The sequence below is a fragment of the Phaethon aethereus genome, assembly GCF_964289735.1.
Source record: "Phaethon aethereus genome assembly, chromosome: 2".
NCBI classification, from domain to species: domain Eukaryota; kingdom Metazoa; phylum Chordata; class Aves; order Phaethontiformes; family Phaethontidae; genus Phaethon; species Phaethon aethereus.
Window position 1 is genome coordinate 93,217,384 of NC_138582.1, and position 27,696 is coordinate 93,245,079.

At 43.5% G+C, this 27,696-nt stretch overlaps 1 protein-coding gene across 1 annotated transcript; it reads right to left on the minus strand.

Moving 5' to 3' along the window:
• Positions 1-6,161: 6,161 nt before the first annotated feature.
• Positions 6,162-25,279, minus strand: LOC309417217 (MARVEL domain-containing protein 3-like; the record flags this gene model as incomplete). The annotated part of the gene is given in 7 exon segments (XM_082014677.1): positions 6,162-6,868; positions 12,067-12,103; positions 12,105-12,149; positions 12,151-12,165; positions 12,168-12,191; positions 21,472-21,625; positions 25,164-25,279. Coding segments are annotated over 7 exon segments (1,098 nt in total).
• Between the last annotated feature and the right edge of the window lie 2,417 nt (positions 25,280-27,696).

The following is a 27,696-nucleotide window of genomic DNA, read 5'->3' on the forward strand; positions in this document are numbered from 1 at the left end:
CTCTTCCAGTGTCCCATGCCTTTCATCATTCTCGTGCCGAGAATCCTGCCCTCAAATACTGAGTATTTGGAAGTCGCTGTGGTGGGTCCTTCGCATTTGCAGATATGGGCTGCTGTGGTGTGGGCTAGAAGTGGTGTGGGTGTGCAAACGATAGCACAAAGCTATGCTGAAATCTGTAAATCTGGGTGTGGTGGGAGCAATGTATATGCAGTGCACATAGTGTCTTCACAGCTGATGAAGTTCCACTTTTCACAGCCTCTTTTTTCCTCCTGCACTTCCATTATCCATATTTATCTTGGAAGCTAGTATGGGATAGCAAAAATTCAAGGTTTTCATATACCTGTAAATGCCTAAACACCTCCACTATACAATTTCTCTTGTAGCATTGAAAGCAATAGATCCAAACCATAACTGAATTTTCTAAAGCCCATTTAAAACATATGGTCCTTACCTGTGTGCATCTGTCTCGAGAGCCTTTCTACCTCCTCCTGAAAAACTAACAACGTGTAAAACACATGCGTGCATTTCCCTCACGTCAGCTCTTCCACATGGCCTGAGAGTTTCAGGAGGTCCAGTAGCAGGTGCACAGGTCTGTGTGCGGATGGCATCGCTGGACCGTTTCTACTAATGAAGGGCATCCTGCGACTTGCCTGTTTTGCGCTGTCACATGCCAAACCCAATTACATCAAACGCCCCGACAACCCGTGGAGCTTGCAGAGAGTCGTATGTTTTATTTATGATGGGTGATGGTGAGCGTCTGTGACACTTTTTATGCTGCGCTGGCATTAAGCTGCCGCAATCCACTGCGCACCACCTTTCCTTGGAGGTGGATGTTGTGAAAGAGATGAGTAATGACAAATGTCACAGCTGTCATAAATAAGGCGGCCATAGTCCCCTTCAATAACTTACCTGAGTCTTGAAAAAGAAAAGGAGATGCCCAAATTCTGCAAATGCAATTGAGAGATCAAAGTTACCCAAGGTCTGTTGTGTATCTATAGCTTTGCTTAACTTACGCTGAATGTAAGTTGCAGTGGAAAACTACCAGAAGAGTAACTTTAATGAAGATAAGTCTGCACTGGGCGTAAAATACGTGTATTATGAAAGAACAATTTCCATTCAGACGGTTCACTGGTACTCTAATCCCTGTATGTGTATGAGAAACAGAGTTCCTCATGTAAACTGAGATCCCAGCTTTTTTTAATGCTAAGCCTTGAATTCAGTTTCTGCTGTTGCACAACCAGTTTGTGTCCCTAGGATACACTCAAATTCTTCTGAAGAACTAATGGAAAGAGCTTAAACTGTGGTAAAATTTCATATATTCTAGGAATGTTTTCTTAAACTCATGAAGAAAATAGGAGAACTTCTTGTTTGTGCTTACCTGAAAATTTCCTTTCTGCAGATGGGTACAAAGGTCCCGCCTCGTTCCAGCTGGTCAGCAGCAGGAGGGCAATGCCCTAACACATGCAGATCTTCCAGCAGTGCTGGATTTACAGCTCCAGATACCTCAATTATTTGGTAAATGTAAAGGTTATGTTAAGCCTATCTGGAGGAGTAAATATCCTCTCCTCTCCAGCCTCACCCCCAACAGTTTTGCCTTTTACAATGAAACAAGACGTCTGTGTCTTTGGATGCTGATTTGCTCTGTTCTGGACAAGATTTCCCCCAGATTGAGCTACTTTTATGAACTACTATTTGAATAAAGGAGACATTCAGGAAAATAGATGCTTAAAGGTACACAATCCAGCATGATGAAATTTTGATGGCCGCTTACTCAGCAGTAGGGTTAGATTTTTTTTCTTTTCTTTTTCTTTTTTTTTTTTGTCTGTTTTAAATATAGTCATCCTAAATATCATATGCCCTTTGTTTCCCCCTCCGGATTAGGGGAATGAGACACAATTTTTCAAGGAGATTGTTTTTCTCCAAGGCTCTTCTCTGGGGCGGGGCGGGGGGGGGATCCCTTTGTGGATAGTTGATGGCTGGGGAGCTCAGCTGGAGGTTTTGCTCTCAGACTGACTAAAGCTGTTTGTTTGCTCCCACGTTGCAGGCGAGAGGTGCCAATTGATGGTTTAAATCCAAAGGGGCTGGCTGAGAGTCTCGCAGGCAGCTCAGATAAATGAGCTACTCAACTCGCCCCAGCACCTTGCACTGGTGACCCATCATCTGCAGCGGGGCTCTTCTCCTGTCAGGCAGCTCCGGTTCACCCTGCAACCTGCACCCCTTTCCTAGCACGTCCAGGGCTGGTGGCCATTTTATGCCTCTTTTTGAAGGTTCAGAAGAGGCTTGGTGCACCAGAAGGCTCCCTACCGCACCAGTGGTGAGGCCCCAAGGCTTTAGGTTGAGAGAGGCCATACTGGCTACCCACAGGACAACCTCCCAGGGAAGCACAGATGTGACCTTTGCTGTCACTGCTTGCCTGGCAGCAGGTGATAAGCTGACGGTGGTCACAGTGGGCAAGCTGGGTATACCCTGAGGATCCTTCTCACCAAAGAGGGACCAAGGGTGACGACTGTGTGCAGCCCTTTGGCTGCAGGTGAAACTGGGCTGTGAGGGGCTGCTTCAAAGAAACAGGTGAGTTTATTTTCAGTGCTGACCCTGAGGGGTGCACGCAGGTGGCACACGTGTGCGCGGGGCGGGCAGCAGGGAAAGGCTAAAAGAAATGGTAGGACTGACAGGAGCCATTTGCTTTGTTTACTGGTCCTAACTGGCAGCCACTGCACAGAGGTAACGGTGGGACACAGCCATCTGCAGCAGAAGGTGGGAAGACTAATCTGCCCTGGAGGGTAGGACCACCTGCAGCAGCAGCTGGGGACGACAGCCTGTCGCAGCCTTAGTCATATGCGCGAGCCAGAAAATCTCTGCTCTTGTATTGCACCTTCCCAGCTTGCACAGTTAAGATTTTCAAGTCGGCTGCAGGATACCGAGCGTGGTCTTGTTACAGTTGGGAAGCAGGGTTGTTTGGATTGCTCGGATGGTATATGGCTCACCCTTCACACTAAGGGTAAGGAAAGCTGCTTCTTCCCTGCTCTAGTCCTCTGAGGAGTATTTCTGAGATTTTTCCCCCCCTCGTCTCCTACACTTCCTTCCATGAAGGTGAGTGGAGGAAACAGCACTGATGTTTATTTCGTCCTCACAATTATTTGCTGGTGATCTTTCTTCATGGTGGCAGGGAAGGAAACAAATTTGAGGCACAAAGCTTTCAAGAAGCTGGCAATCACTGGGCTTTGGCTTTTGTTGTGGTCCCCCTGCTTGCAGTGCTTCAGGACCTCAGCCAGTTTGTGGATGACACCAAGCTGAGTGGTGCAGTTGGTACGCTTGAGGGAAGGGATGCCATCCAGAGGGACCTGTCAGGGTCTCAAGGATTGAGGAGTGGTCCAATGTGAACCTCACAGTTCCAAGGCCAAGTGCAAGGTCCTACACTTTGGTTGGGGCAATCACCACTATCAGCACAGACCAGGTGATGAAGGGCTTGAGAGCAGCCCTGCTGAGAAGGACTTGCGGGTACTGGTGCATGAAAAGCTGGACATGAATCGGCAATGTGTGCTTGCAGCCCAGAAGGCCAACCACAGCCTGGGCTACATGCAAAGCAGCGTGGCCAGCAGGTCGAGGGAGGAGATTCTGCCCCTCTGCTCTGGCGAGACCCCACCTACAGTACTGCGTCCAGCTCTGGAGCCCTTAGCACAGGAAAGACATGGACCTGTTGGAGCGGGTCCAGAGGAGGGCCACAAAAATGATCAGAGGATTGGAACCCCTCTCCTCTTAGGACAGACTGAGAGAGTTGGGGTTGTTCAGCCTGGAGAAGAGAAGGCTCCAGGGAGACCTTACTGCAGCCTTTCAATATAAAGGGCTGATAAGAAATATGGTGAGAGAGTTTTTAGCAGGGCCTGTAGTGGCAGGACAAGGGGTAATGTTTTTAAATTAAAAGGGTAGATTTAGATTAGCTATAAGGAATAAACTTGCTGAGGTTAGAAACACGAGGGGATGGTGAGCTTAGGGAGGCAGCTGGGTTGAGGAGCTGAAAGAAAGTGACTGGGACCGAGGGGATGCTCGAGGCAGCAAGTCGGTCCCAGGAGTCTCCAACTGAGCACATGCAACCAGCAAATACTTTTTGATTTTCCCTGTAAAATGCGTAAGATTGCTCCTATTAACAGGAAAGAAGCCCAAAATGTATTGACTGTGAGGAACCCAAGTGTTCAAGGGAAGAACGCTATGGCAATAGTCCACAGGGAAACTCTGTACACTTTTTTCTAAAGACTGAATTACCTTGCAACAAATGAGGCCTTTACCACACACACAAGGAAAAAAGAGACCGAATTGACGCTCACAGAGGACTGTTGCTATTACATGGCGATGGCATGCAAGCTTTCAAAAATGAATGGGGCAGAGTAAGAAGGCCCAAGATTAAAATTCATACCGCACACGTATTTAAGGACTGAGTTAACATTTATACGTTCCTACCTGCAGCCTTTTCTAATCTTTCGAATGTGTCACTTCAAGATGCTGCTCTTTGTTGTTTGTGTAAGTTGGTAACGGCGTGTCACCACGTAACTGCGCCTGCGTTCAAAATGTGCAAGATATGGGGGTAGTGCAGGAACAAGTGTGCAGGCAGAAATGCCTAACGAGCGGTTAGCTGCAGCCTCAGCTGCATGCAGACATCCCTGTCCAGCCGATTACAGCATACCAGTGAAGGCCTGGGTTTGGGCAAAGAGCTAGAAATCAAAGTCTTAATTTCATGACCCTATCACTACTGTGAGCCATGGCAAGTTTGGAAAAACTCTTCACTCCTGTCTTTTCTAAGCATAATAACACTATGAAGCTTGTTGATGTTCAAAGTGCTAAAGAGACGTTTAAGGTATTATATAAATGATAAATACTTACTGTAAAGGCTCATGTAATCACTTCTAATCAGAACCCTAACATCTTGTTTGGCTTATATTACCTCAGATGTAACCGTGATTTGTGTGTGTGTGTATATCACTTCATATATATCTCTCTCTCTGAAGTATACAATAAGCTCTAATGTGGTTCAAAAGAGCCTCATCTGGGCAATGACTTTGAGCCAGACAAAACTGAAAAGAGTGAACACAGCCAGAATCAAAATTGCCTTTTCCCTCTCAAGCTGACAAATCTTATGTACTTCAAGAGCAGCCTTTTTTCCTCACTCCCTCATCTATGCAGACCAGTGATCTATTTAATGTGCCTCAAACAAAGGACTCTTGAAAGATGTTCTCTTAAATTTCTTTTCTCAACCCTGGGGGCATACAATTACTGCTGTTCACTCATGCTTTGTGTGCTTAGATATTGGAAGGACACGTCTTTCTGTCATTGTTAGAGCATTCCCATGGAAAACTCCAGGCCAGCCAGCGCGTTCCCAACTTGGGCTCTGCCCACCACTGACTGTGGAGTCAGCAAGCCAAACCTTGTTTAGGTGGTTACAGAAGCAACCAGTATCTTTACTAAGCTGATAGCTCACCAATGTGCTGCCTCTCAAGTTCTGACCTGTGCTCAGTGAGATGGGGAAAACGCAGTAGGGAACTGGAGGAGGACCCAGATGCTGCCTTTGAAGTTGTAGCTAGTTCCTCCCAGCAGCATTCCTCAGGGAGCACATGATCAGCATGTGTCAACCCCCGTGACTCAAAAGATAAAACACTTCACTAGCCCAAGAATAATGGGTCACAAGTGTAGCTCTGGCTGTGATTCAGAAAAGCACTCAAGTGTCCTTCCTTTGTGAGCAGTGGGCATAAGGCAATAGGATGCATTGACAAGTACAGGATCTGTTGAGGGCTACCCATCCTAGCTGTGTCTTCAATCCCTTGTATCACGAGAGAGGAAGAAGTGGCTGTTTGTTAGCACAAGTTTGGCAGCACTGCGGATGCAATCTGTTAACAGCCCACTGCTGTTTTGATTTGCTTTGTGCAGGATGAAAACATTACAATTGAACACATTTTAAGTGCAGGAGTCCAGTTTGAGAGACTGATGCAAAAAAACCTTGTTAAAACATCTGCACAATGTCAATTTTATTACATCATGTTATAGCACTATTGTTACATTTGGTGATTCAATACACGCTTACAGCACCTTTTAGGACAACGCATTGTGGACTGGTCACCTGTTTAGCAGGGTACATCCCTTGCTGAAGCTCCTGCACAGTCCCAGACCTGAGTTCACACTAACGTGGCAAGAGCCTGGACATTGTGGGAGCTTTCAGAGGTCCTGTGGACAGCATGGTGGTTTCTGACGCTTCTGTCTCTAATGCTGCTCTTGGGGCTGTGCTGAGCCTTGGCTGTGTGGGTCTGGAAGGCCTGGAGGGTTCGGATAGCACGGATGCAGACCACAAAGCTGGCAAAGTACAAACAGGCAGCAGCGACACCAAAAAGGCCAATGGCCGCGTCGCCGCCCTGGACCACGCAGTTCATGGAAGTGTAACCGCGGCGTGCATACAGCCTCTCGCGCCTCTTGCAAACTTCTGTGGAGTTCACCTGGCTGACAAAATGCAGGTAGAGGCCGATGGCCGCGACGTATGCCACGCCAGCCAGCAGGTTGAAGGCACATTCGCCTGCCAACAGCCCCGTCCTGAGCTGCTGGATGGGTTTTGCCCCCACGACAAGGAAGACAAGGGTAAGTACTGCTGCTGTTAAGCTGAAGGCTACTCCACCATACACGCAAGGGGCTCTCATCTGGGTGAACTGCATGTCTAGCTCCCTCACCTCCCGGAGCTCCGTGCCCTCAAAGGGGCTATAGGCCGAATTCAGGCTAAAGGATCCAATGCCAAAGCCGCCAAGGGAGGTGAAGCCTGCAACAGAGGCTTGGGCAGCACCCACGCAGATCAGCACCAGGAGGTTAACTGTGATTTCCACAAACTTCAAAATGCCTGTAAAGAGCAGAAAGATGGGAATAGATGTCAAAATCACATCTTGTGCAAACTGGGGGTAGCAGAAGTACACCAAAACCATAGACAGAGTGCACTATTACTGAAGCCGTCCTCTTGGCTACAGCTACAGAATAGCGCTGCTTTAAAAAAATAAAAAGAAGCATGAGCTCTCATGGGTACATTTCGGACGTTGGGCAAATTACTTTTTTTAATTTGTCAGTGTGCTTGATAAATGGATCTTCATGCGGGGAAAGAAATCCATAAAAATTTTACTGTGCTTGTGTTATTGCCAAGGCAAGCGCACAGTGATTGTATTTTGGCCTGTAACTCCTTGGCATAAACACACCAAGCAAGAAATATCCAGTATGAACAGAATGCTGAGGTTAAAGCTGACAAAAACCTAGAAGCTTCTAATGGCTTTAAAAATTGTGCAAGTTACTTAGGTCCTTTAAAATGTGTTTACTGCTTTAACTTAGACTTTTTTTTGGTCTTTCTAAGCATCTGTTAATTTAAATGTATTATCTAACCAGATGCAGCTTCCACTTCATCTCCTTCAGAGATAAAAATCTCTTCATAAATCTGAAGCAGCAGCTCCCGACTGCACAAAAAAGTGAGGCAGAGAAGGAGGCAAAACCACCTTATATGCAGAGGTAAGTAAATGTGATACCACTTCACGTGTTCTCTTCCACCCCCCCACCTTCAGAAGAAAGCCTTATGACTTCTGAGCTGACTCTTTTCTTCTTTTTCTTATGTTATGCTACTGATAAAGGTAACCAGGGTTTTTTTGCCGGGGGGGTGGTGGTGTGGTGTGTAGGAGGGGTGGATAAATGACTTCTTTTTGTAGTAGTTGCCTGTCAGGAAGGAGCAGTATGTTAGATAAACCTGATTATTCTGTGACAGCTCACTAGGGGTCAGACTAAGATTAGTAAACATGACGGATGTTGAAGCATAGGATAGCTAGAGTTGCCTATTCGGGAGATGAAAACCCCTAGTGTATCATCACGCGTGTTGCTCCAAATTCTGAAGTTAATTACAGAATTGTGAATCTTATTATTCCATTGCAGTCTGACAGCCAAGAACATACGATGCTCAACACAGTGGTCCTATATTAGTCTTTAAAGTGGGGTGGGATCCGTGGTTTGCCTACAGACTTTCATTTTATGCTCCTAACATTGATCAGCAAGGCATTTTCCTCTTGAGCAATGGCTCAATTGCTGTCAAGTCTGTATGGACTTGAAAAGAAAAGGGCTGAAGCAGCACGGAACAGAATTAGACAAATTCCTCTCTTGTGTTGCCAGATGCTTCTCACAAAAGCAAGCTAATGACAGCCACCAGGAAGGACTATCAGATATTCCCATTCTGCCCCTTCTTATTCCCTCCACAGAGGGCAGAGGTAATGAGCATCTTCCTGCTGCCGCTTGCTCTTCATTGGAAGGTGCTTGTGATGATCTGACATGGGCCTTTGGCCACTTCAGGAGTTCCTGCACCCAAACTGGTCCCCTCGCTTCGGCTAATTCAGCTGTAGGTAGGCACTGAGCCCATTCACATCATAGCCCTGCAAACCACCCCAGAAGCGCAAAGGGGAGCAGTGATAATGGTGGTAACACCGGGGAACAGAATATCTGAGGCTCAGCATGTTCCAGTTTGTGTCTGTCATGTGCATGTATATGTGTGTATATACACACACACGAGCACATATATATACAGATTTCATATCCTAAAAAGAATTAGGTAGAGCAGGCAGAGAAGTGCTCTTGTTGAGGAGGAACTAAGTGTGTAGTTCTATGTATGTATGTTTCCTTCAGAGGTGATGCTGATTTCTGCATGACAACTTGCCGTTTCCTTGACCCTTCTGCACAACCATTTCTGTGAAGCAGGGCAATAACCAAGCTGGTTACCAAACGTGTTCAGGAGGCTTTGCCATCAAAGGAAATATTTCTGAAGCTAAATGTGAAGAGAAATTTAAATGTTGGTCCATGAGACAGGATTTGGGACTCCTTGTACCAAATTCAAAAAATGCAGCCAGAAGACTCAAAGATTTTAATGGGTACAGTCATCACTTTACCAGGACTGTTCAAAATATTTTGAAAGAGTAATAGCTGTGCAGGATATTCATTGGAACTGGATCAGATATTTTTTGTCTGCTCAGTTGAGCTGTACAATGTGCCTTCCAAATACAGGGAGTCAACTTGGGTCCTCGGGGCCCTTCAGCAGTGTTGAACACAGAAGATCACTTCCCTTTTTAAGGGCTGAACACTGATTTCATAGATGCTCCATCAGGAAGCAGTTCTTACAAGTCTACAGGGAGGAAAGACCATTTGATTAAGGGGAACATAAATTTGAAATATGTTTGGGAACTTGGAAGATGGGAATTAATGAGTAGTCAGCTTTCTCCTACCACTGTCTTCAGAATTTCCTTTTTGTTTATGACTGGTGAGGCACTCTGACCTGCTGAGCATCAACTTTTCCTGTACATCACCTCACTGAGCTTTATAAAAGGCAATTTTCTGTTATCAAAGTAGTCAGCACCTGCTGCTAACCTCTCCACATTTATAACTGACCCCAATTCTCAATGACGCTGCTCCAAAACTTCTTATGTACTCACACAAATTCTGTGTGCAACCTTTGAACTTCACTGAGCTCACTGCTGGTATCATAGTACTCTTTGTTGATGGGAAGACAAATACAATCAGTGTAGGTCTACTGTATTTTTAACTGTGGCAGTAGATGCTTTAATGGCATCCTTGAAAAATTTCCTTAGGGCATTCACGTCGGACAGGTTTTGTATGTACCTCCACAGTTTTCACACATGCCCGCTGTAGAACTGATTACAGTAACTAAACAATGGAGAGAGATTCATTAGCAGTTACTCCACCAGTTACTTGCAACACGTGGATTAAGAAAAAATAATTGCAATAACAAAGCCTCCTGTATTAAAGAAAATCCTAAAATGATGAGCAGTATATACGATGAAGCTGTGAATTACAAGTCTATAAGGAAAGCCAGCAGGGTTTGTGAAAGTAGCAGACAATTAGCGGAAATCCCTAAGGCCTTGTACAATCATCAGGGTTTTGATGGAAATACTAATCCCTACAGTATGTTCACATCTTGACCCGAAAGCCTTATGCAACCTTGATATGTGATAGTTGCAAGCTGATACCCAACCTACTATACTAGTATAGACAGACTTGAGAAATAGGGAATAAAAGGACAGTTAAGTTTTCAATCTTAGCTCTGCCAAGGTATGTTAACACACACATGCCAGCAGTGACGTATGTCAAGCAATGGTGACCTGCAGGCAGAAAGAGCTGAGCTCAAAGACACGCTTCCAAGTCTGTGCTGCCATTCCTGCTTTCACAGGCCGGTTAGCAACGTCATCTTGGAGTTATAGCTGCAGAAACCAGACTGCCCAAAGGTCTTCCTAAGGAGAAGTTACTTATCTCTACAGCTATTCTCTAATCCCATGCAACAATGAATGCATTGCAAGACCTGAGTGTAAAATGACAGGACGTCTGAAAATCACAGAATCACAAAATCTCGTAACTCCACTGGTTTGGTTATTTTTTCCTTTCTCACGTTCAAAATCTTGGAATCTATCTAAAATGCCACTGATTTGTATTAAAATTATTAGTGAATAAGTTGGCTTTGGGAACTAGCCCCCTCTGTACTGAGCAAGACTTAAGTCTCGGCTCCTGGATTTCCATTTCATTTCCCATGCTTCTTTCCTGCACTGCTTTTCAATGCTGAAGGGTGAGAAGAATGGCTGCAATCTAAAAGAGAGGGGGTATTGCCAGAGCTTTCCAGAGAACTGTTTCATTCATTCCATAAGATCTAAATCTGCCATGGATAGTAACTTCAATGCATCATACTTGTTAACTTTGAATACAATCTTTTTTGCTGTGAGTAGGCTTCCTGCTATAACAAACAACAGCCTTCCAATTATACTATTAATCTACTACGCACTTTTTCTTTCCCTTCTATACCAGGTGCATGCTGGGCTATCACCATGGTATTAACCCACTGATCAATGGTTTTGTCTTCTGTCAAATGGTGGGCTCAAACATTCAGCAAAGCAAGCAGGCAGGTACAGCCCCACAGGCAGCTGACCTTACTCTTACGGTTCCTACCCTTGGCTGGGCAGTCACCACTTTCCTCCCCTGCTGGGAGGAGGCCCATATCAGGCCCTTCCAAGAGCTGTTTTAATAAATTTTAAATAGGAAACGATTCAACTCTTTTCTTGTGTGCTGCTGTTTTTTCCTGCAACTTTAGCAACTTAGTGTGACTCAGAGTATCTGATGAGCAGTCATGTTGGCATGAGTTTAGCAGGGAAATAACACAGCCAGGACCGGAGAGGGAACAGAAACTCTCCTTTTCAGGTGAGGTGAGCTGTTAAATTTGCATGCTCTGCTTCATAAAACTATCCAGTAACTCAACTGTGTGCTCAAGTCTGTCTTGTGCGCTGGAAGCTTTTTCATCCAGGCATTGTAGCAGGATGACCCCGATGTTCAGGTGTCAGGATCACAGTGTGTGTATGTATGTGCACACGTAAAGTAAAATGGTCAATTCATGTTTGTTCCTATGTTTCTGAAGCTGACAAGAATCCAGCTGTAGGACAGTCAGTTCTGGCTGGTTTTGCTGAACTCCCCCTGACTCCACGAGGGCCTGACTAATAAAGAAGGCCTTCAAAGTGTCTCCCTCCACGGCATCTCAGCACAGTAGTCACTTTTTTCCTTTGTTGAGTGCATATGGACCCTTTCCCCCAACTCTTTTGGTATCATTCTTTCCTCGTGAGTTAACATCCCTGCATACTTTTAAGGTATTTTGTGTTTGCCTTTCTCCATTTTGGCTTGCTCTCTCCCTCCACTTCCTTTGCACGCCAGGGACCAGCAGCACCCAGCTGGCAGCGCCCGGCTGCCCCTCTGGGACACCTCAACCCCAGGGGCAGGGCAGCAGTACCGCATGGGTCAGTGGTGCCTGTGTCACATCCCATTACAGGTAACGCTAGGAGAAGGGAAGAGAGGAGTTAGAGGCTACAACACGTGCATTAAAAATTATTCTCCCAGCCTTTCTCACTGAAAGTTGTCTTTTGGGTTTCTTCCACAGTTTGGGCAGCTTTCTGCTTTTCAGAGGTAATTTTTTTTTCTTTTTCTTCCAAAGGAGCAGACAAGTATTTTGACCATATATAGTGACTGACTTACAAAAGCAGCAGTCAGTCCTGAAAAGGATCTCAAATGCTGGACTTCTCTTGGCAGTGCAGGTTTGGCATTTCCCAGAGAGAGAAAGGCAGAGCTCAACGCACAGCTTTGGTCACACCTCTACTAAACTGAGTCAGTGGCGAACAGGCCAAATGGGGAGAAAACGTCAAAGGACGAGGGGTTTTGTTCTGCTTTTGGACAGAGACAAAAACGTTGACAGAAGTAGGGAGGAACTAAAACAGTGGAGAACAACTGCACATGGAAAATGAAATGGAGACAACAGTCACAACAGATTATAAATATTAAATCTGTATGCAAAGTACTAAAACATCTTGCTAACGGTATTATTCCCCTTATGTATACCAGTACAAAGCAAGATCTTACTGAAACCAGTAACAGGAATTCAATCAGCTTCACCGATGCAGGATCAGGGCAATACACAGCTTTGTCGTAAATAAACAAATGCCCCCCTAAGCCCCCACCCACCATTGTTTTTGAAGGTGTCTCTATTCTTCAGCCAGTGGTGGGATTTAGCTTTCACTGAGTTATGCTAAAATCTCCCTAATAGAGTAATGTTCAAAGGCGGGGAAAAAACCACAACCCAACCCTAAAACACAAGAGTTAGGCAATGTAACACCACCAGTTATTCACTGAATCTTGGCTTTTCAAAGGACCCAAGGGAACCACGTACTCAGAGCCAAGTGCATTTAAATGGCACGTAAGTGCCCAACACATTTATGCTCATTTGAGGTACCCATCTTACTGGAAATCAATGGAAAACAGTTAAAAACTGGGAAAATTCAATTATTTATGTGCTCTAGAAAGAAGGATTATTATTATCTTTTAATAAGTTGTCCCTCTTTAGTCAAGATAATCACTCCATTAGGAAATCTCAAAGGATGTCCAGCCTTGTTTTTAATGACTCAGAGAAGCCTTATGTTCACAATCAGAGTGCTCCGATCCAAATGCATTGTCCTGTTTTTTCTGTGTGTCATCTTCCCTTAAAGCGCTACTGTCCCACCTGCTCTATTCCTTCTGCTTAACACCCTCCCGTCTCTAAACAGTGCTGTCCAATTTTCACAGGAAAGGGTGGACATAATTTGTAGAACTACTGCATCAGCCTCTATCCCATACAGTTTCCCACCACTGTGTGACACTACTATTTACTTGCCATCAAGAAGACATGGTTTCAGTACAACCCAGCCCCTGCCTGGGAACAACAGCTCTGGTTTACTTGTTCCCAGTAGTTCCTAAAAGCATCACTTCTAGCATGTTCTTGATTTCTCTCCTGCTAAGTAAGCATGAGTCATCTTCCATAATTTTGGAGAGAGTGGGAAGCAAAAGGTCTTGCATTAAACTGTAGCACTTGGCAACATTGATTTAAATACAACAGCTGTAAAAGGCTGTACATGTATTTGTAGCACTGGTAGGTCTCTGCACCGTCACCTCAAGTTCTGCATTTCAGAAAATACCCTTTTTTCTTCCTAATGTACCCACAGTTCTTTCAAGGAGTAAACAAATATCTCAGTACCAAAAAAAACTTGCAGGAGTCTTTTTTAAAGAGTTCAGAAAACAATTAAAACAATTGCTCCTTATGCCAACTTTCCGTAGCCACTCCCTCCATTTGAACTGAAACTGAGCCACCTTTAGAAAGTACAAAGATTGGGGTGTTATTGCCCTTTAAGTAATCATAGCCCAGCTGAAGGTAGGTCAGGTTGGAGGCACCTGTGAACCCGAGCTTCTCACTCACTTTACCAATTGTCAGTTGTCACACCTGGTGAGCAACATTCCTGACTGGGTGGATTTTTCTCCTTTAAGTGAGCTAAGATCACCTGCTCAAGCAATCACCTGCTACATTCAATATCTAGTCAGTCTGCTATACCAATTAGCTTTGAAAGCCACTTTTTAAAAAGAAGAGGTTTTTTTCTTGGTTCACAGAATTTGGGTCAGATGCGGGGAAGACAGACCCAGTGGTCTGACAAGAAAGATGGTGCAACTCCTGTTCTATACTGGTAGGGAGCAGACTTAACTAAGATTTCCCAGCAGGGAAGCACAGACTGGAGTGTAACACATACCTAACAGCTAACATCAACTTTGCCAGTGCCTTCCCCTGCCAACTTAAGTAAGCCTTCTCAGTTGTAGTTCTCCCCTGCCTAAAAACAACAGTGTACATGTTAGCACCATGCCAAAAGGTGGATGAAAAAAATTTGATATAAAGACACGGGCAGAATGAAGTCCCACACGTTGGCAGGGCAACAGTTTGCTAAAGGTATCATTTGGCATCTGCAACCAGCGTAGCTCCCCTGCATGTTTTTATAGAGGCAACTGCTCATGGCTATTTGTATTTCACAGCAAACAGGACTTACCTCTGAGTGAAATACTTTAATTTAACAGGAAGGTTACCTGCAGCTCTGCCACTCTATCTTGTTACTGTGCAATTTTAATTAAGTATTTTGAATAACTGGGATTATTTTAATCTGTACAGCTCTGTCCAATTCCCACTACTAATATCCTCTATCTTCACAATTACAAGATTAAAAAACGTGATGGCAAATTCAGTCTGTTAGTCACAGGGTATTTAAAATATACTTTGTAACAGTAGGGGAAGCCGTCTAATTACAAATATGACTATAGGGGACCGTAGTGCTCCTTCTTACAGCAGGAATATGTTGAAATTAACTGCCACAGAAACAGTGTTTGACAGCTTTGAGCACAATTTAAAGGAGCTAAGGCATGGCAAGGGCAAAATGTGAAGAGGGTGACTACAAAATACAGCAGTTTCTAATCCTATTGTGTGCCTCCACAGAAACGTAAGTATCCCGCTGACCACCACTGAAAAGATCTAACATGCTGCTGAACGTACTTGTCAAATACCTGTTTTCATCCACAAAGTTACCTGCATTATGCACATTTTAATGACCCCCTCAGTGCTTTTCAATATACATAACTGAAGCTACAGAAGGTCTTTTACTTCAGGCCAATGCCTCTTGCAGACCACTATTCTCCCCCAACATCTCCACAGCACTGGAAGGGATACAAGCGCTCTGCAAATATTGTTCCCTTCCAGCTCCCACATCTGACTCCAAAGAAGAACAGTATCAGGACATAACAGAACAACATAACTGCAGCAGTATAATGGTTATGAACAACAGCATAACTCAAACCAAGTGTCTACTAGTGTGAGCCCTGTGCTTAGCGTGACTTTTCATCTCGGTATTTTTTCCAGTCTATGAGTATTTGCCAGCACGCAGAGCTACAGGAAAAAGATTGGACTGTTTTGTAAAAACAAAAGCTTATAGATGTTTACGTTTGAATTAATGCTGGCTTGTTAATGCATGAATATATCCTGGAGAAAGTCTTTGTTACTCCCTAATTCTATTTCCTCCTCCAAATAAATTCAGTTTGATATTTCCTCCTGGCTATGCCTGAAATTGGAGAGTTTTCTTGTTGTTACAAACCCTAATGCTGTCTTTTTCTGAGAGGAAATTGGTCTGAAGGTTTTAACAATTGTGGATGTTAGAATGTAGGCTAAAGGCATGATTGTTTGGAAGCGCCTACAGTATGCTTAAGAAATCTGACACTATTCATTGCGCCTCTTTAAGCTGTATTCATGGCAGCCAAGAACAGGGATTCAATTATACTTGCTCCCCCACAAACTGTTTTCTAACCTTTTTAGTGCTGTCTCCCTTAAATGCCAAGTGGGTTGAAGAATTAAAAAAAATAAATTACTTAGCTCAGAAATTATGACCAGCACAGTACAATTCTATACAAGGTAAAAGCGCAGGCATTTCCCGAGTCGCACACTGCCCGAAGATGGGAGAAACTTCATTTGCCTTCACTGTTTAAGCAAAATTAAAGGAAGCATTATCCTGGAATTGCATTGCTCCACCTCTTTCACACCAATACATGTATTAAAAAGGAAATGAAACGTTTTCAAGGTCAAGTGACCAAATATCTATGACCAATTCAAGGTTAGCAATTCACTCTTGGGTTTGACTCCGATTTTGCGCTCTCTAAGCTGAAGGAAGCAGCATGGCAGCCTTTGAACACTTCTCTCTTTCCCTCTGGTAACCAAAAGCATTGAATCTGGTTATATTTTCAAGGGACCCAAGGGGGGTCTTTTGAAAAGCAAATACGATTACTAATTTAGTTTTTCTACACAGATGAGAGAACTACAGAAATTTCACCTGCACTGTGAAAAGCAAGTTGAATGTTTTCTTCTGAAAGAATTTCAGATTGAAGTATCCCCAGGCCAAAAACTTTTGTTGTTTTCAACGTGTGCTGCTTTAAATGGCATGCGCTGTTGTGCCCAAGTTGTAAGAAATGGTTATTGCAAGCAGTAGTTTCTTAGTTGATGAAAGGTTTGTCTTTATAGGAACAGTTTATTTCCAATTCCCATACAATTATATTGAGCACCTAGACAGCTTGACACTAGTCTATAAGGTGTTCCTTAAGTCTCCTACAGAAACTGAAAGTGGCAGACTTCTGAGTTTCTATTGCCTTTTGAGTCTGTAATCTGCAGATCCACAAGTGTGACATCCCTATGAAAAAAACATAGAAACTAGACCTAATGATAGCATAGCAGGGAAGAGGCAGAAGTTTGTTAGAGGGAAGTCATTTGAAAGAATCAGCAAATATATGAAGAAAGGCAATCCAAGTGGTAGTGCTCTTAAATGACACAAGCTCCTGAGAGATTAGTAGTGGTTAAAAGAAAATAAAGACTAAGAGGAAACAACCGGTTTTCAAACAGATAGAGTCAAGGATAAATCTTTGTTTTGTGCTGCCTGTCACTAGTTATGCCCATGTTAGCCGCACAATGGGAGTGGATCTGTAGAGTGAAACAGTTCGAGCTCAAGTCCTAGGAGCTACACGATAGGCATTTTCTGGGGAGACAGAAGTACTGTATTCTAGCTCTAGTTTGGTCCAAAGGACAGAGTGCCTGCTGCTAGTCGTTACAGCTCACCCTCTCATTTAGTTTTATCTGAAGGAAATACAGTTTCTGCATCCTGAGACTGCTCTGCAACATGACCCAAAGAGCCGTAAGTGGGGGCTCCAAAGAGATTCAGCTGAAAAGTACACACCAAAAAACTACAGTAGATGAACAGACTAATGATTTGAAAAAAACTGAATAGTGAAATTGTGAAGTATATTTTAACAATAATCACACAAAATTCTTCCATGATTGCCATCTGTAAAATTGGTAGGCTGCAGAGTGTTTAAGCTCTTGAATGAAAAATTAATGAAATCAGTGTTTAATAAGCAACTTCACACTTCATGCATGTACTCAAACAGACCTTCATTCTGCAGAGCACACAGATGGGCTCTAAACAAATCATTTCAGGTACAGCATGTACAGGGCTGACAGGCTAACCAGAAGTGGAAAGAATTCACTCTTGGTAAGGACAGAACTGACTAGTCTTCACTCTATGAAGAAGTTATATGAGCACAGCGACAGGGAGAAAGGGAAGACTTCACTCTAAAACCATAAATATCATGGAGAAGGTGAATATATGAGATTATCATTAGGTATTTTGAATACCACCGGAATCAGAGACACCTTCTTTAAAACATTTTAAGAACAAAACAGTAATTCTTCAAGTGGCAAAAAGAAACTGTGGAACTCCTTGTTGTAAGATAATATGGAGGCCAAACATATTCAAAAGGAGATTCAGAAAAGGATTAAACAAATTTGATATGTCTGTAAAGAAGTATTAAGCATAATGGAAGTGAACACAGTTTTCCAGTTCAAAAATTCCAGCAATCTCAAGTTTGAAGAGTATTCCAGAGGACACCTCGCTCTCTACTGGTCAAAACTCTGATGATCCTAGTGAATTTACCCCCTAGTACACTGTTTGAGAGGATGTGTAATTAAGTGCCTCATATGATCCAGTACCTCTAGCCACGTGATCCCACATGAATGTCTTTATTGCTCATATGTTTTAACAGACTTTTTTCCTTCCATTTTCAAGATGAAAGGAATAAAAAGGAGCAGCATGTTTTGAAGTTTCTTAGATGGTATCAAACATCCCTAATTGCAAAAGGGGTCAGTATCAGCTATTTCTTCCATTACATTTGGGTTGGGTTTACTGTTTTAATGCAGCTGTAGGAAAAAAATGGGGGTGAGGGTTATAGAAGGAAGGTAGGAATAACAAAGACAGGAGAACAATGTCAAGTGGTGTCCCTCAGGGTCCATATTTGGACTACTACTGTTTATTACCTTCATCAATGACATAGACAGTGGGATTGAGTGCACCCGCAGCCAAGTTTGCAGATGACACCAAGCTAAGTGGTGTGTTGGTACGCCTGAAGGACAGGATGCCATCCAGAGGGACCTGGACAAGCTCAAGGGATGGGCCTGTGTGAACCTCATGGGTTCAACAAGGCCAAGCGCAGGGTCCTGCACCTGGGTTGAGGTGACCCCCAGTAACAATACAGGCTGAGGGATGAAGGGATTGAGAGCAGCCCTGCCGAGAAGGACTTGGGGGTACTGGTGCATGAAAAGCTGGACATGAACCAGCAATGGGCACTCGCAGCCCAGAAGACCAATCATATCCTGGGCTGCATCCACAGAAGTGTGGCCAGCAGGTCGAAGGAGGTGTTTCTGCCCCTCTACTCTGCTCTGGTGAGACCCCACCTGCAGTACTGCATCCAGTTCTGGAGCCCTCAGCACAAGAAAGACAAGGACCTGCTGGAGCGGGTCCAGAAGAGGGCCACAAAAATGATCAGAGGGATGGAACATCTCCCCTATGAGGACAGGCTGAGAGAGTTGGGATTGTCCAGCCTGGAGAAGAGAAGGCTCTGGGGAGACCTTATTGCAGCCTTCCAGTACTTAAAGGGGGCTTATAAGAAAGATGGGGACAGAATTTTTAGCAGAGCCAGTTGCAATGGGACAAGGGCTAATGGTTTTAAACTAAAAGATGGTAGACTTAGACTAGATTTAAGGAAGAAATTTTTCACAGTGAGGCTGGTGCAACCCTGGCCCAGGTTGCCCAGTGAGGTGGTAGATGCCCCATCCCTGGAAACATACCAGGTCAGGTTGGATGGGGCTCTGAGCAACCTGACCTAGTTGAAGATGTCCCTGATCATTGCAGGGGGCTTGGACTAGATGACCTTTAAAGGTGCCTTCCAACCCAAACTATTCTATGATTCTATGTTCTTTTTTCTGCTGCTGCTTGCAGCTAAGATGTTTGAATGATCACTGCAAAAATAACTGCCTATTTCTGAATCTCAAATTTTGTTTTTTGGAATATTGCTGGTGAAAAGCATGGATGAAGAGGGCGGTACCTGAGTAAAGGAAATACTTCTCAGAGCTCTGGTTGTTTAGAACTCCTCTCTAGTTTGCCAACCTGGTCACCATGAACAAAGAGTGTAAGTTTTGCACAAAGAGTGTAAGTTTAAGTTATTTGCTGGGCAAAAGGCAAAAATATAAAACCATAGTGAAAGTAGAGTGAGGCATGGTCAGAAACTAAGGGTCACATTTCAGTTGTTTTTTTGGAAAAGACTGTGGTACATTGCTTGATTTCCTGGCCTTGTTTGATACTAGTTTATTTTAGAATTATGGTCATTGGGAAGGGGGAATTTCACCAGAGTGCTGATAAATCATTGGCAAAAGAAAAAGATGGTATTTACAGGAACTTTTCATGCTGTAAGAAGTTGTAGCTCACATGTACTGACTTCTTAGTAAACAATTCATGTAGCTTTTCACTTATAATATTTACTATGACTGCAGGGAATGCATAATTGTGCAAAAGAATTCTAGGAAATTCTGCTAAATCTCGGTACTTTCAAAAATTAAACAGGGGTGTAACATTCTCATAACCTTATCAACCTCCAATATCTTTTCATTTTTTGAAGTAAAACTGCTAATAAAAGGGTTTATTTTCTCCCTTCTCCACTGAAAACTCAGACATTAAATTTTTGGAAATACTGAGCAATACCTCGGGGAGGGGTAGGAGTGAAATCATCATCATCAATTGATGCATCCAGAATATTTTGAACATGTTAATGATGTTTAATGCACTAAAATAATAAGAAGCAAATGCAGGTCAAAAAAAAAAAACTCCAGCAAGTCACATTAAGCTATCCATAAGTCTAAACAAACATTGAAACTGAAAACTAAAAATAATTTGCCACTTCATTTTTCTAAAGCTGTGATAAAATAAGGCATGGAGTTTTCTAGAGCTTCTCAGACAAGTTAAAATAATTTAGTATTGTTGAAGAAGAAACTGCTGATACAATTTTATCAGGGATAAAATATCAGCATGGCTCTGTATCATTAAATATGCTCTACCAACTGTTGGAGTTAAATGTCCTCGAGATGAAAAACAAACTCCATACAAATACACAGAACATATTTATAAGAGAAAATAGTTCAGCTCACTCTTAAAATTGTTCACATATTCACACACAGAGAAAGATTAAGAGCAAATTGAGTATGTTATTTAACTTTCCTTCATGGAGAGAAGAAATAATCTAACATTATGTATTTTAATTTACTTACAACAACGAAAGTCTTAATTTGTCTCTCTACTGGAGGACACTGAAAGGCTGTTTATAGACTTCAGCCAAAGACTTAGAATCATAGAATCATAAAATCATTAAGGTTGTAAAGGACCTCTAAGATCATCAAGTCCAACTGCCAACCCAACACCACCATGCAGACTGCAGTGGGACTTTCCTACAAACAAGGTGAGAAAGCTCATTGTCCTGGAAGAGTGAAAACTTTAACGGAGTAATGGATATTTTAGCGCCTTTTTTTTTCAGTTTACAGGAACAAGTTTACTAAGTGTTAACGCTGATTTCCTCCCACATTAATGCTCATTTCTCTGCTTGTTGTAGTCACTTTCTAGCTATGCAAAAAACAAGTTATCTCTCAAGAGTTGTTTTATTGGATTCATGTACATAAAATAGTTCTTGTCTCTCACAATGTTGCTTTATAAAAACGTATCAGTGATGACTGGATTAAACCCAGAGTTGATAAAAAGTCTGAGAAGAATGTGTCAGAGATAAACTAGCATCAAAGCTTCAAGAGCCATCTTTAAATTGCCTACAGATGCAAATATCTATTTTATTCCTAAAGCCCAAAGGTTAAGACTTGCTGCACACCCTGAGTGATTACACATATGACCCACTCTGATGCTCTGTATGCATACTCTGGAGGTGCATTTTCAAGTATATAACTATCTTATAAATCTTGCCTTTAGATGCCTAAAACGTGCTAGTAACCCACAGTTATGTCATTCATTAACTTTAACTCTCCCGGTTTGTTTGATTTTTTTTTTTTTAATATTCCTCTAGCTTTATTTTGTTGTGCTTCTAAACAGAGAAACCAAAACCAAGACAAGTCCTTGGAAGGAGAGGAGTGGATGGCAGGCAATAAGAATCTCACATACCTCTTGTTGTGCATACCTTTGAACACTTCATTGAGAAGGTTTCCTTGGGAGGGTAACATTCTGGTGGTGGTCCAAAATATTCCTGTGCTGTTCCTGAGGTTTTAGAGTAAGGGTCTGAGCAAACAGTGGAAGTCCTTGAGTGCTGGCCACCCTGGATGTCTTCTGTTGATCTACAATGGAGTAAATGACTGAAGTAATATTAATTGGATCACGCTCTCTCCTGAACATTAGAACGTGAGAAACTGGCAGATGCTCCTGTTAGTGGAACCAGCTGGCCTGCTTCATAGGTATCTGATCTTTTTTCCTTGCTTGCTTATTTGTTTTGAAAACAAATATGCCAGACAGTTGCATAAATCCATGTTCACAAGGATATTTGCGCTTGATCGTTGTTATTTTGGAAAACCGTGTAGTCACCGAGTAGGCTGGCTGAATTGTTTAGGTTACTTGCAAAAGGCAGTGAGGAGGAAGGTGTGGGGAGGGCTCTTGTTCCCATAAAAACAAGTAACAGCTTTTTCATGAAAAACAAACACTTTTAGCTAGTCCATAGCAGCCCAGAGAATAAAAATGAGAAATATTTTCACATAATAAATGTGTAAAGTAGCACAACTATTTCATGGGTAAGAGTTTTGTCAAGTTTGTACTTCCAATTACAGTGTAATCATCAGATGCCTTTTTAAAGAATGAAAGCTATTAAAACAAACAGATAAAAGATTTTAAAATGGGGGAAAAATTTGCCTGTTTTAATATTTCTCTTTTACTTTTTTTGAAGTCTTTGATGATATGTGAAAAGGAATCTAAAATCGACCCCCAAAAAATCAATTTCTCGTCTCTCTAAATAGCCTCTTCACTCGTACACTTCAAAATGGAATTGTCCACTTTCCTGCAATGACATACAGCTCCACAGCTGAAGCCTGATGATTTTTAAGGTTGGTGAGATTTAGATTATTCTATCAGAAAAGTGCAATTTGCCCTTTTTTAACTGAGCTAACACTTGGGGTAAGAGAAATATTCACTGTAAATTGTTTTGTAAGTGTCTGGTCTAACCTAAATGTCCTCCCTCATCTGAAGGAGAATTGAAGCTTGCCTTTTTCAAGGTACAGCTGGATGATTTTGTTATTAAAGGGTATTTACAGTCTCATTCAGCATTATTATTTTTAAAAGTCTTCTTCCTATTCAGTTTTTATCTTGCATTTCTTATCCACAGATCAGCATTTTCAACTGTAATGTTGTTTCCTAGTACCACTGCACTTCACTAAAGTTTATCTTCATCCAATTCCAGATTCAACTTACAAATATTATCTCATTCATCCACATTAAATCATGTTCTTTGTAGTTTTTACATTTTAATTAAGACATTCAATAACAAAACCAATACTAACATCTCTGCATGTAGTTGCCAACAGCTCTATTTGGCCGAAACATTTCTGATTTTTCTGACCTTTGTCCTGTGTCTTGTGCAACCGCCAAAGCATCCTGCGCAGCTGTGTCACATAAATTAAATAAGCTGTGTGATTTATAAGGCTTCCAGTTAACTTGAAAGCAATCCCTTTGGTACTTCTGATGCAGCTGCTTCTCTCTATTGTATCCTGCTACTTGCCAGAAAACAAAACAAAACAAAAAAACCAAAACAAAAACCCCCTAATGTTCAGCAACAGAGTACAATTAGGGGAAAAAAAAAAAATTCTTCCTTTTAAATGCTTTTTTTTTCCTCACAATGGCCTATGCTGGCCACCTTTGTTCATGTTTTCCTTCAGGACTTTCCAGTTCAGGATAATGCAACTCTTTCTCCTCAGCAATGAGAGGAAGATTGCTATAGGAGTTTCAGACAGAAATGCATTTGGAAAGAAAAATACTCTGCCTAGAAAGTCTTGGTCATAAGGGATGAAAGCATTAGGCACCCAAATTACAGTTTCCACGACACTCTTCCCATCTATTTCACTATAGTATCTGGAGGTCTTTTGGTCCATCAGCCTAAGACTTCACCAAAATATTGAAATTTCCTTACAAAAGCAGCTGGTTTTATCATGAGACCTAAGCAGGGGAAATGCTGTAAGGTTAAGCCAAAGTCCATCAAAACAACTGATGGGAAAGTTTTTTGATTAGTTGTAGTGAGGGCTGGTGCCCCCCAGATTCTCGGCTTAACTCTAAGAATTATCTCCATGGCTATTACAGATCTGTAGCTGCTGATTCCCTTCTTCTCCTTCCTCTAATCCCTGGTGGATACAGGGATGATCTGTTGGCCTTAATGGTCCTTCCACCAAATTTCAGTCCATGTGTCCAGTCATTTAAAACTTAACAGCAAAAACAAGAAGTCCAGAGAAGCGTTTTACTAAGAAATGGTCATTAAATTTGTACCTATCCTTTCACATAATCCTTTTATTACGCTATATATGGAAAAAAAAAACCAACTCAAAACCCAAAAACTCAACCCCTTCTTTTTTTCCCCCCTCTCCACAGTGCAATTAATGCACTCCTGGCATTTGCTGCTCTCACTTCTAATATGTTGAAGATAATTTTACTGTATCTCTTCCTGAACTCTGCTTTTGCTAAGGGCAGCCATTCAGCCTCTGAGGATGATTCTTAGGCTGACCTTTATTCCCATTTCTCTCCAATTTTTCATGATTTAAGAGAGACAGAAGAAAAATTCATTAGCTATTTTCATAATACAATAGGATTACTACCATCCAAATGTTTTACACTTAGCCATAAGTAGTCCTTCCAGTCCGCACAGTGCTCTTCGCTACTGCTTTTATTATCATCCTGTTTTTCTTGCTAAAATGCATATTATCATGGAGTACTTCAGTACTTCGGCTTTTCAATAATCTTAATTATATTTATTTCCTCTTCCTCTTTGCCTCTATTCTTAAATTGCCCTACAATCATGCCCCCAGAGACTACACAGGAGTGATGAACACCTTACAGCCACAGCCAATTCGCCAGTGTTGTTTAGAGCTACAGACCTCTCTCTTACAATGCAGTCACTGGCATGCACTCACAGGAAAACAGCTTAAGCTCACTTCTAACGTGCCATAGGTTAGCCAGGCTGAAACGAGAAGTAATATCCTAAGAGTTTATTTGTCATTCCAAACCTTCTATTAGCTGATTTGCTCATTGTGCTGATATTGACCTGCTATCAAATGCTGCAAAGTGCCTTAGACATTTAGACACTTAAACAACTACTGTTTAAGGCATTTATTGGCTGCGATTACTGATATTAATTTTGTTTTGGTTTAATATGGTTGTTCACAGCCAAACTAGTGCAACCTGAGAGTTCAGAAAGTCCCTGCGCTGGTCTCAGCCATGTAACATTCTCATTTAAGCAATGCATACTGGGCAAGCCTTGGCTTGCTGTCACCTGCTGACCAGCCTCTTCAGGACCTGTACTAACACACATGGTCACACTTCACCTACTTGTGACCCAGCTTGATGCAGATAACCCCATGAAATTCACATCTCAGTCTGTGTGGCACGGCCTATCTTTCTCCCCGCTCTGAAGCTCAGCACAAAGAAGGAGGTTAAAAATTGTTTAAAGTTTCTAAGTGTTTCTAAGCTCTCTGATTCCTGATGTGGCATGCTCACGTTTCAGCATTTCATGGCTGAGTAAATGCTTTCTTTGCTACTGTAATATGAAGGTATTTAAAAGCAAACAAACAAGATGACAGACATTATAGACCACCTGTGATATGTTTCTTTAAGGTTTAGACATACCTTCCATTGTATAGGTATGGTTTTCTCACTCTTCTGTCTTCCCCGTATCTGTCAGATCCATGATTCTCAGGGTGCCTGTATTGCTTATCTTGGTATCGTCTCCCGGCATGAGACATCTTGTTTCTTACGTGTATTCTTTCTTTCTAAAACAGCTTCCTGAGCCAGAGAAATAAAAAATGGTTCATTTTATAGCTCTACTTAAAAGTTATTCATTGACCAGCACCTACATCCATTTCATGCCGATTCAAGACTAGTACAGACTTCCCTAAGAAGTGAAGGAAGTAAAACCCTTTAAACTACAACTAATTTCATTAAAGAAGGAAGTTTTTCTTTACATTTTCCTATTCATCAAGTAATTGTAATGTTTCTATATTCAACATTTATTGCACTTGGCTTATTTACTAGGTCTGCTCTTACTCTCCTACCTTTGCTGCAAGGACAAGGCATGGTGTCCACCAAAAGCATGATTCTTGGCTTCTCTGATGTTGCCTCTTACACAAAGTACTAAACCCAGCACACACTGGTACATTGCAGGAGTGTGCATACAGCTGCCGACAGCAGGGCAAACCTGAAAACGCCGGCTGTGACCTTTGTCCTGGAAGTTTCTATGAGGAGGGCACCTGCCCCCGTGAACAGACGCAGTACCAAATGTCGCTGGTGATTTGGATAAGCGTTAGATATGGGCAAAGCTGCACTAGGCCAAAAACGAGTTTACAGGAAGACATCCTTGATAATTTGGTATTAAATATTACAGGGATGTTATTTCCTGAAAATGTCTTCACCCTTTCAAGTGCAGTATACTTAAGCTCAAGCCTGTAAACCCAAACATGGAAACACACAGTTTAAGCATCTAAGCAACCTTTATTCTCATTTGCCTTCATCCCAGCCCTTCAGTGTAACTGCTGAAGTGCCTGCAGTCAATCCAATTTTGACAGATCAAGCTGAGGACTCACTTAAGGACTTCCCTTCCGTCTCCTTAGGGCGTCACTACAGAAATGTATTACTTTTTATTTGTTTATGGCTAACAAAGAGACAGTGCCTTCCTCCGGGATAGCTCACCCCCTCTGCTCCGGGCAGAGGCCATGTAGCAAGCAGCAGCCCCGCACCTCGCCCCAGGGGCGGCTTCTGGCCCCGCCGCGGCGGCCCCACGCCCGCAGGCCGCAGCCCCTTCACCTGCCGGGAGCGGCCCTGCCGGCGGGGTCCGGCCTGCGGCCGCCTGCAACAACCGTTCGCCCGCGGAGCTGAGGCCGTGGGCGCTGCCCCGTGGGCAGAGCACCGCGGGCACCTCCCCACGCCCGGCTGGGGAACGAGGTGCGCCCTTCGCTGTCCACCCGCGGGCCAGCAACGGCCCCGCGCCGCCCCTCCACCTGCTCCTCTCAGGACACCCCGTCCCTCGCCACCCCGGGGGCGAAGGCTAGCGGCCCCCGCCCCTGCCGCCCCTCACCTGAGGGGAGCACCGAGCTCTGGCCCGCCCGGCAGCAGCTCCCGGGAGCAGCCGGGCCCGGCCCTTTCCTTCTCGGCCCGGCCGCCCACCTCCGCCGCACCTCCCTCCTGGGGCGGGCCGGCCCCCGGCGCAGGTGCTGCCCTGCCCGCCGGGTGGCCTCGCCGTCGGTGCCTGCTTTCCTTCTCGGGGACGATGGCTGCAGGGGGAAGGAGGAGTGCTGCCTGCCTGCCTGCCGCCTGCCCTGGGGGAGAGCTGGGGTCTGGGAGCGTGGGACAACCTGGGCTTTTGTTTAATTTAATAAAGAGTTCCCCACGCACCACGGTGCTGAGGGAGCATCTGGTAAGGGGAGCCCTGAGAGGATATAAAACTTCAAGTTTAATAAAGGTAAAATTCAAGCGTCCCACTGCTTGCCTTTTTGTTTTTTAAAGCAAACATCATTGACTAGCGGTGTTCAGGGTGGGAAGCCCTGCAGCACAGGATGTACCGCAGATAGAAGGCAAAAGAAAATGGAAACTTTCCCAAGGACCAAGTGGGTGGGAACAGGTTGTGTTACACCAGATGGGTTGAAAAGGGAGGTAAGCAACTAAACACTCCTCTTCTATAAAGCTACGCTTTAGATAATTGACCATTTGTATGCGTGCGGTCTCGTTCCTTGGTGCTCTGCCGAAAGCCCTCCCAGTGGTGGATCTCCAGGGGGTTTGTCTCCTCGCTGCCAGCCAGTGATGTCTCCCTTACAGAGGAATGATGCACTGGCCCCCTCAAGATGTTGGGGATATATCCATTTTTGTAGAGAGCCTGGGGCAGACCCATGAACCGGCACTGCAGCAAACAACTTGTTCGTTGCGCAGTCGTGTACACAAAACCAGTCCGTGCCCGAGAAGCAAGATGGTGGTGTTAACGTGGCGCCATGCCCAGCTAACCTTGAGCCTTGGAAAGCTTCCCTAGGCCGTGGTGCTACCCTGCACAAGAGCTGCAACCAGAAAATCCCTTTCCTTCCCAGGGCTTACACAGCAGCACACTTGGAGTACCAGTGCCTCTTGAATTTAGGCTTAAGATACGCAACTGTTAGCGCAGTCCTATGCTAGGGCT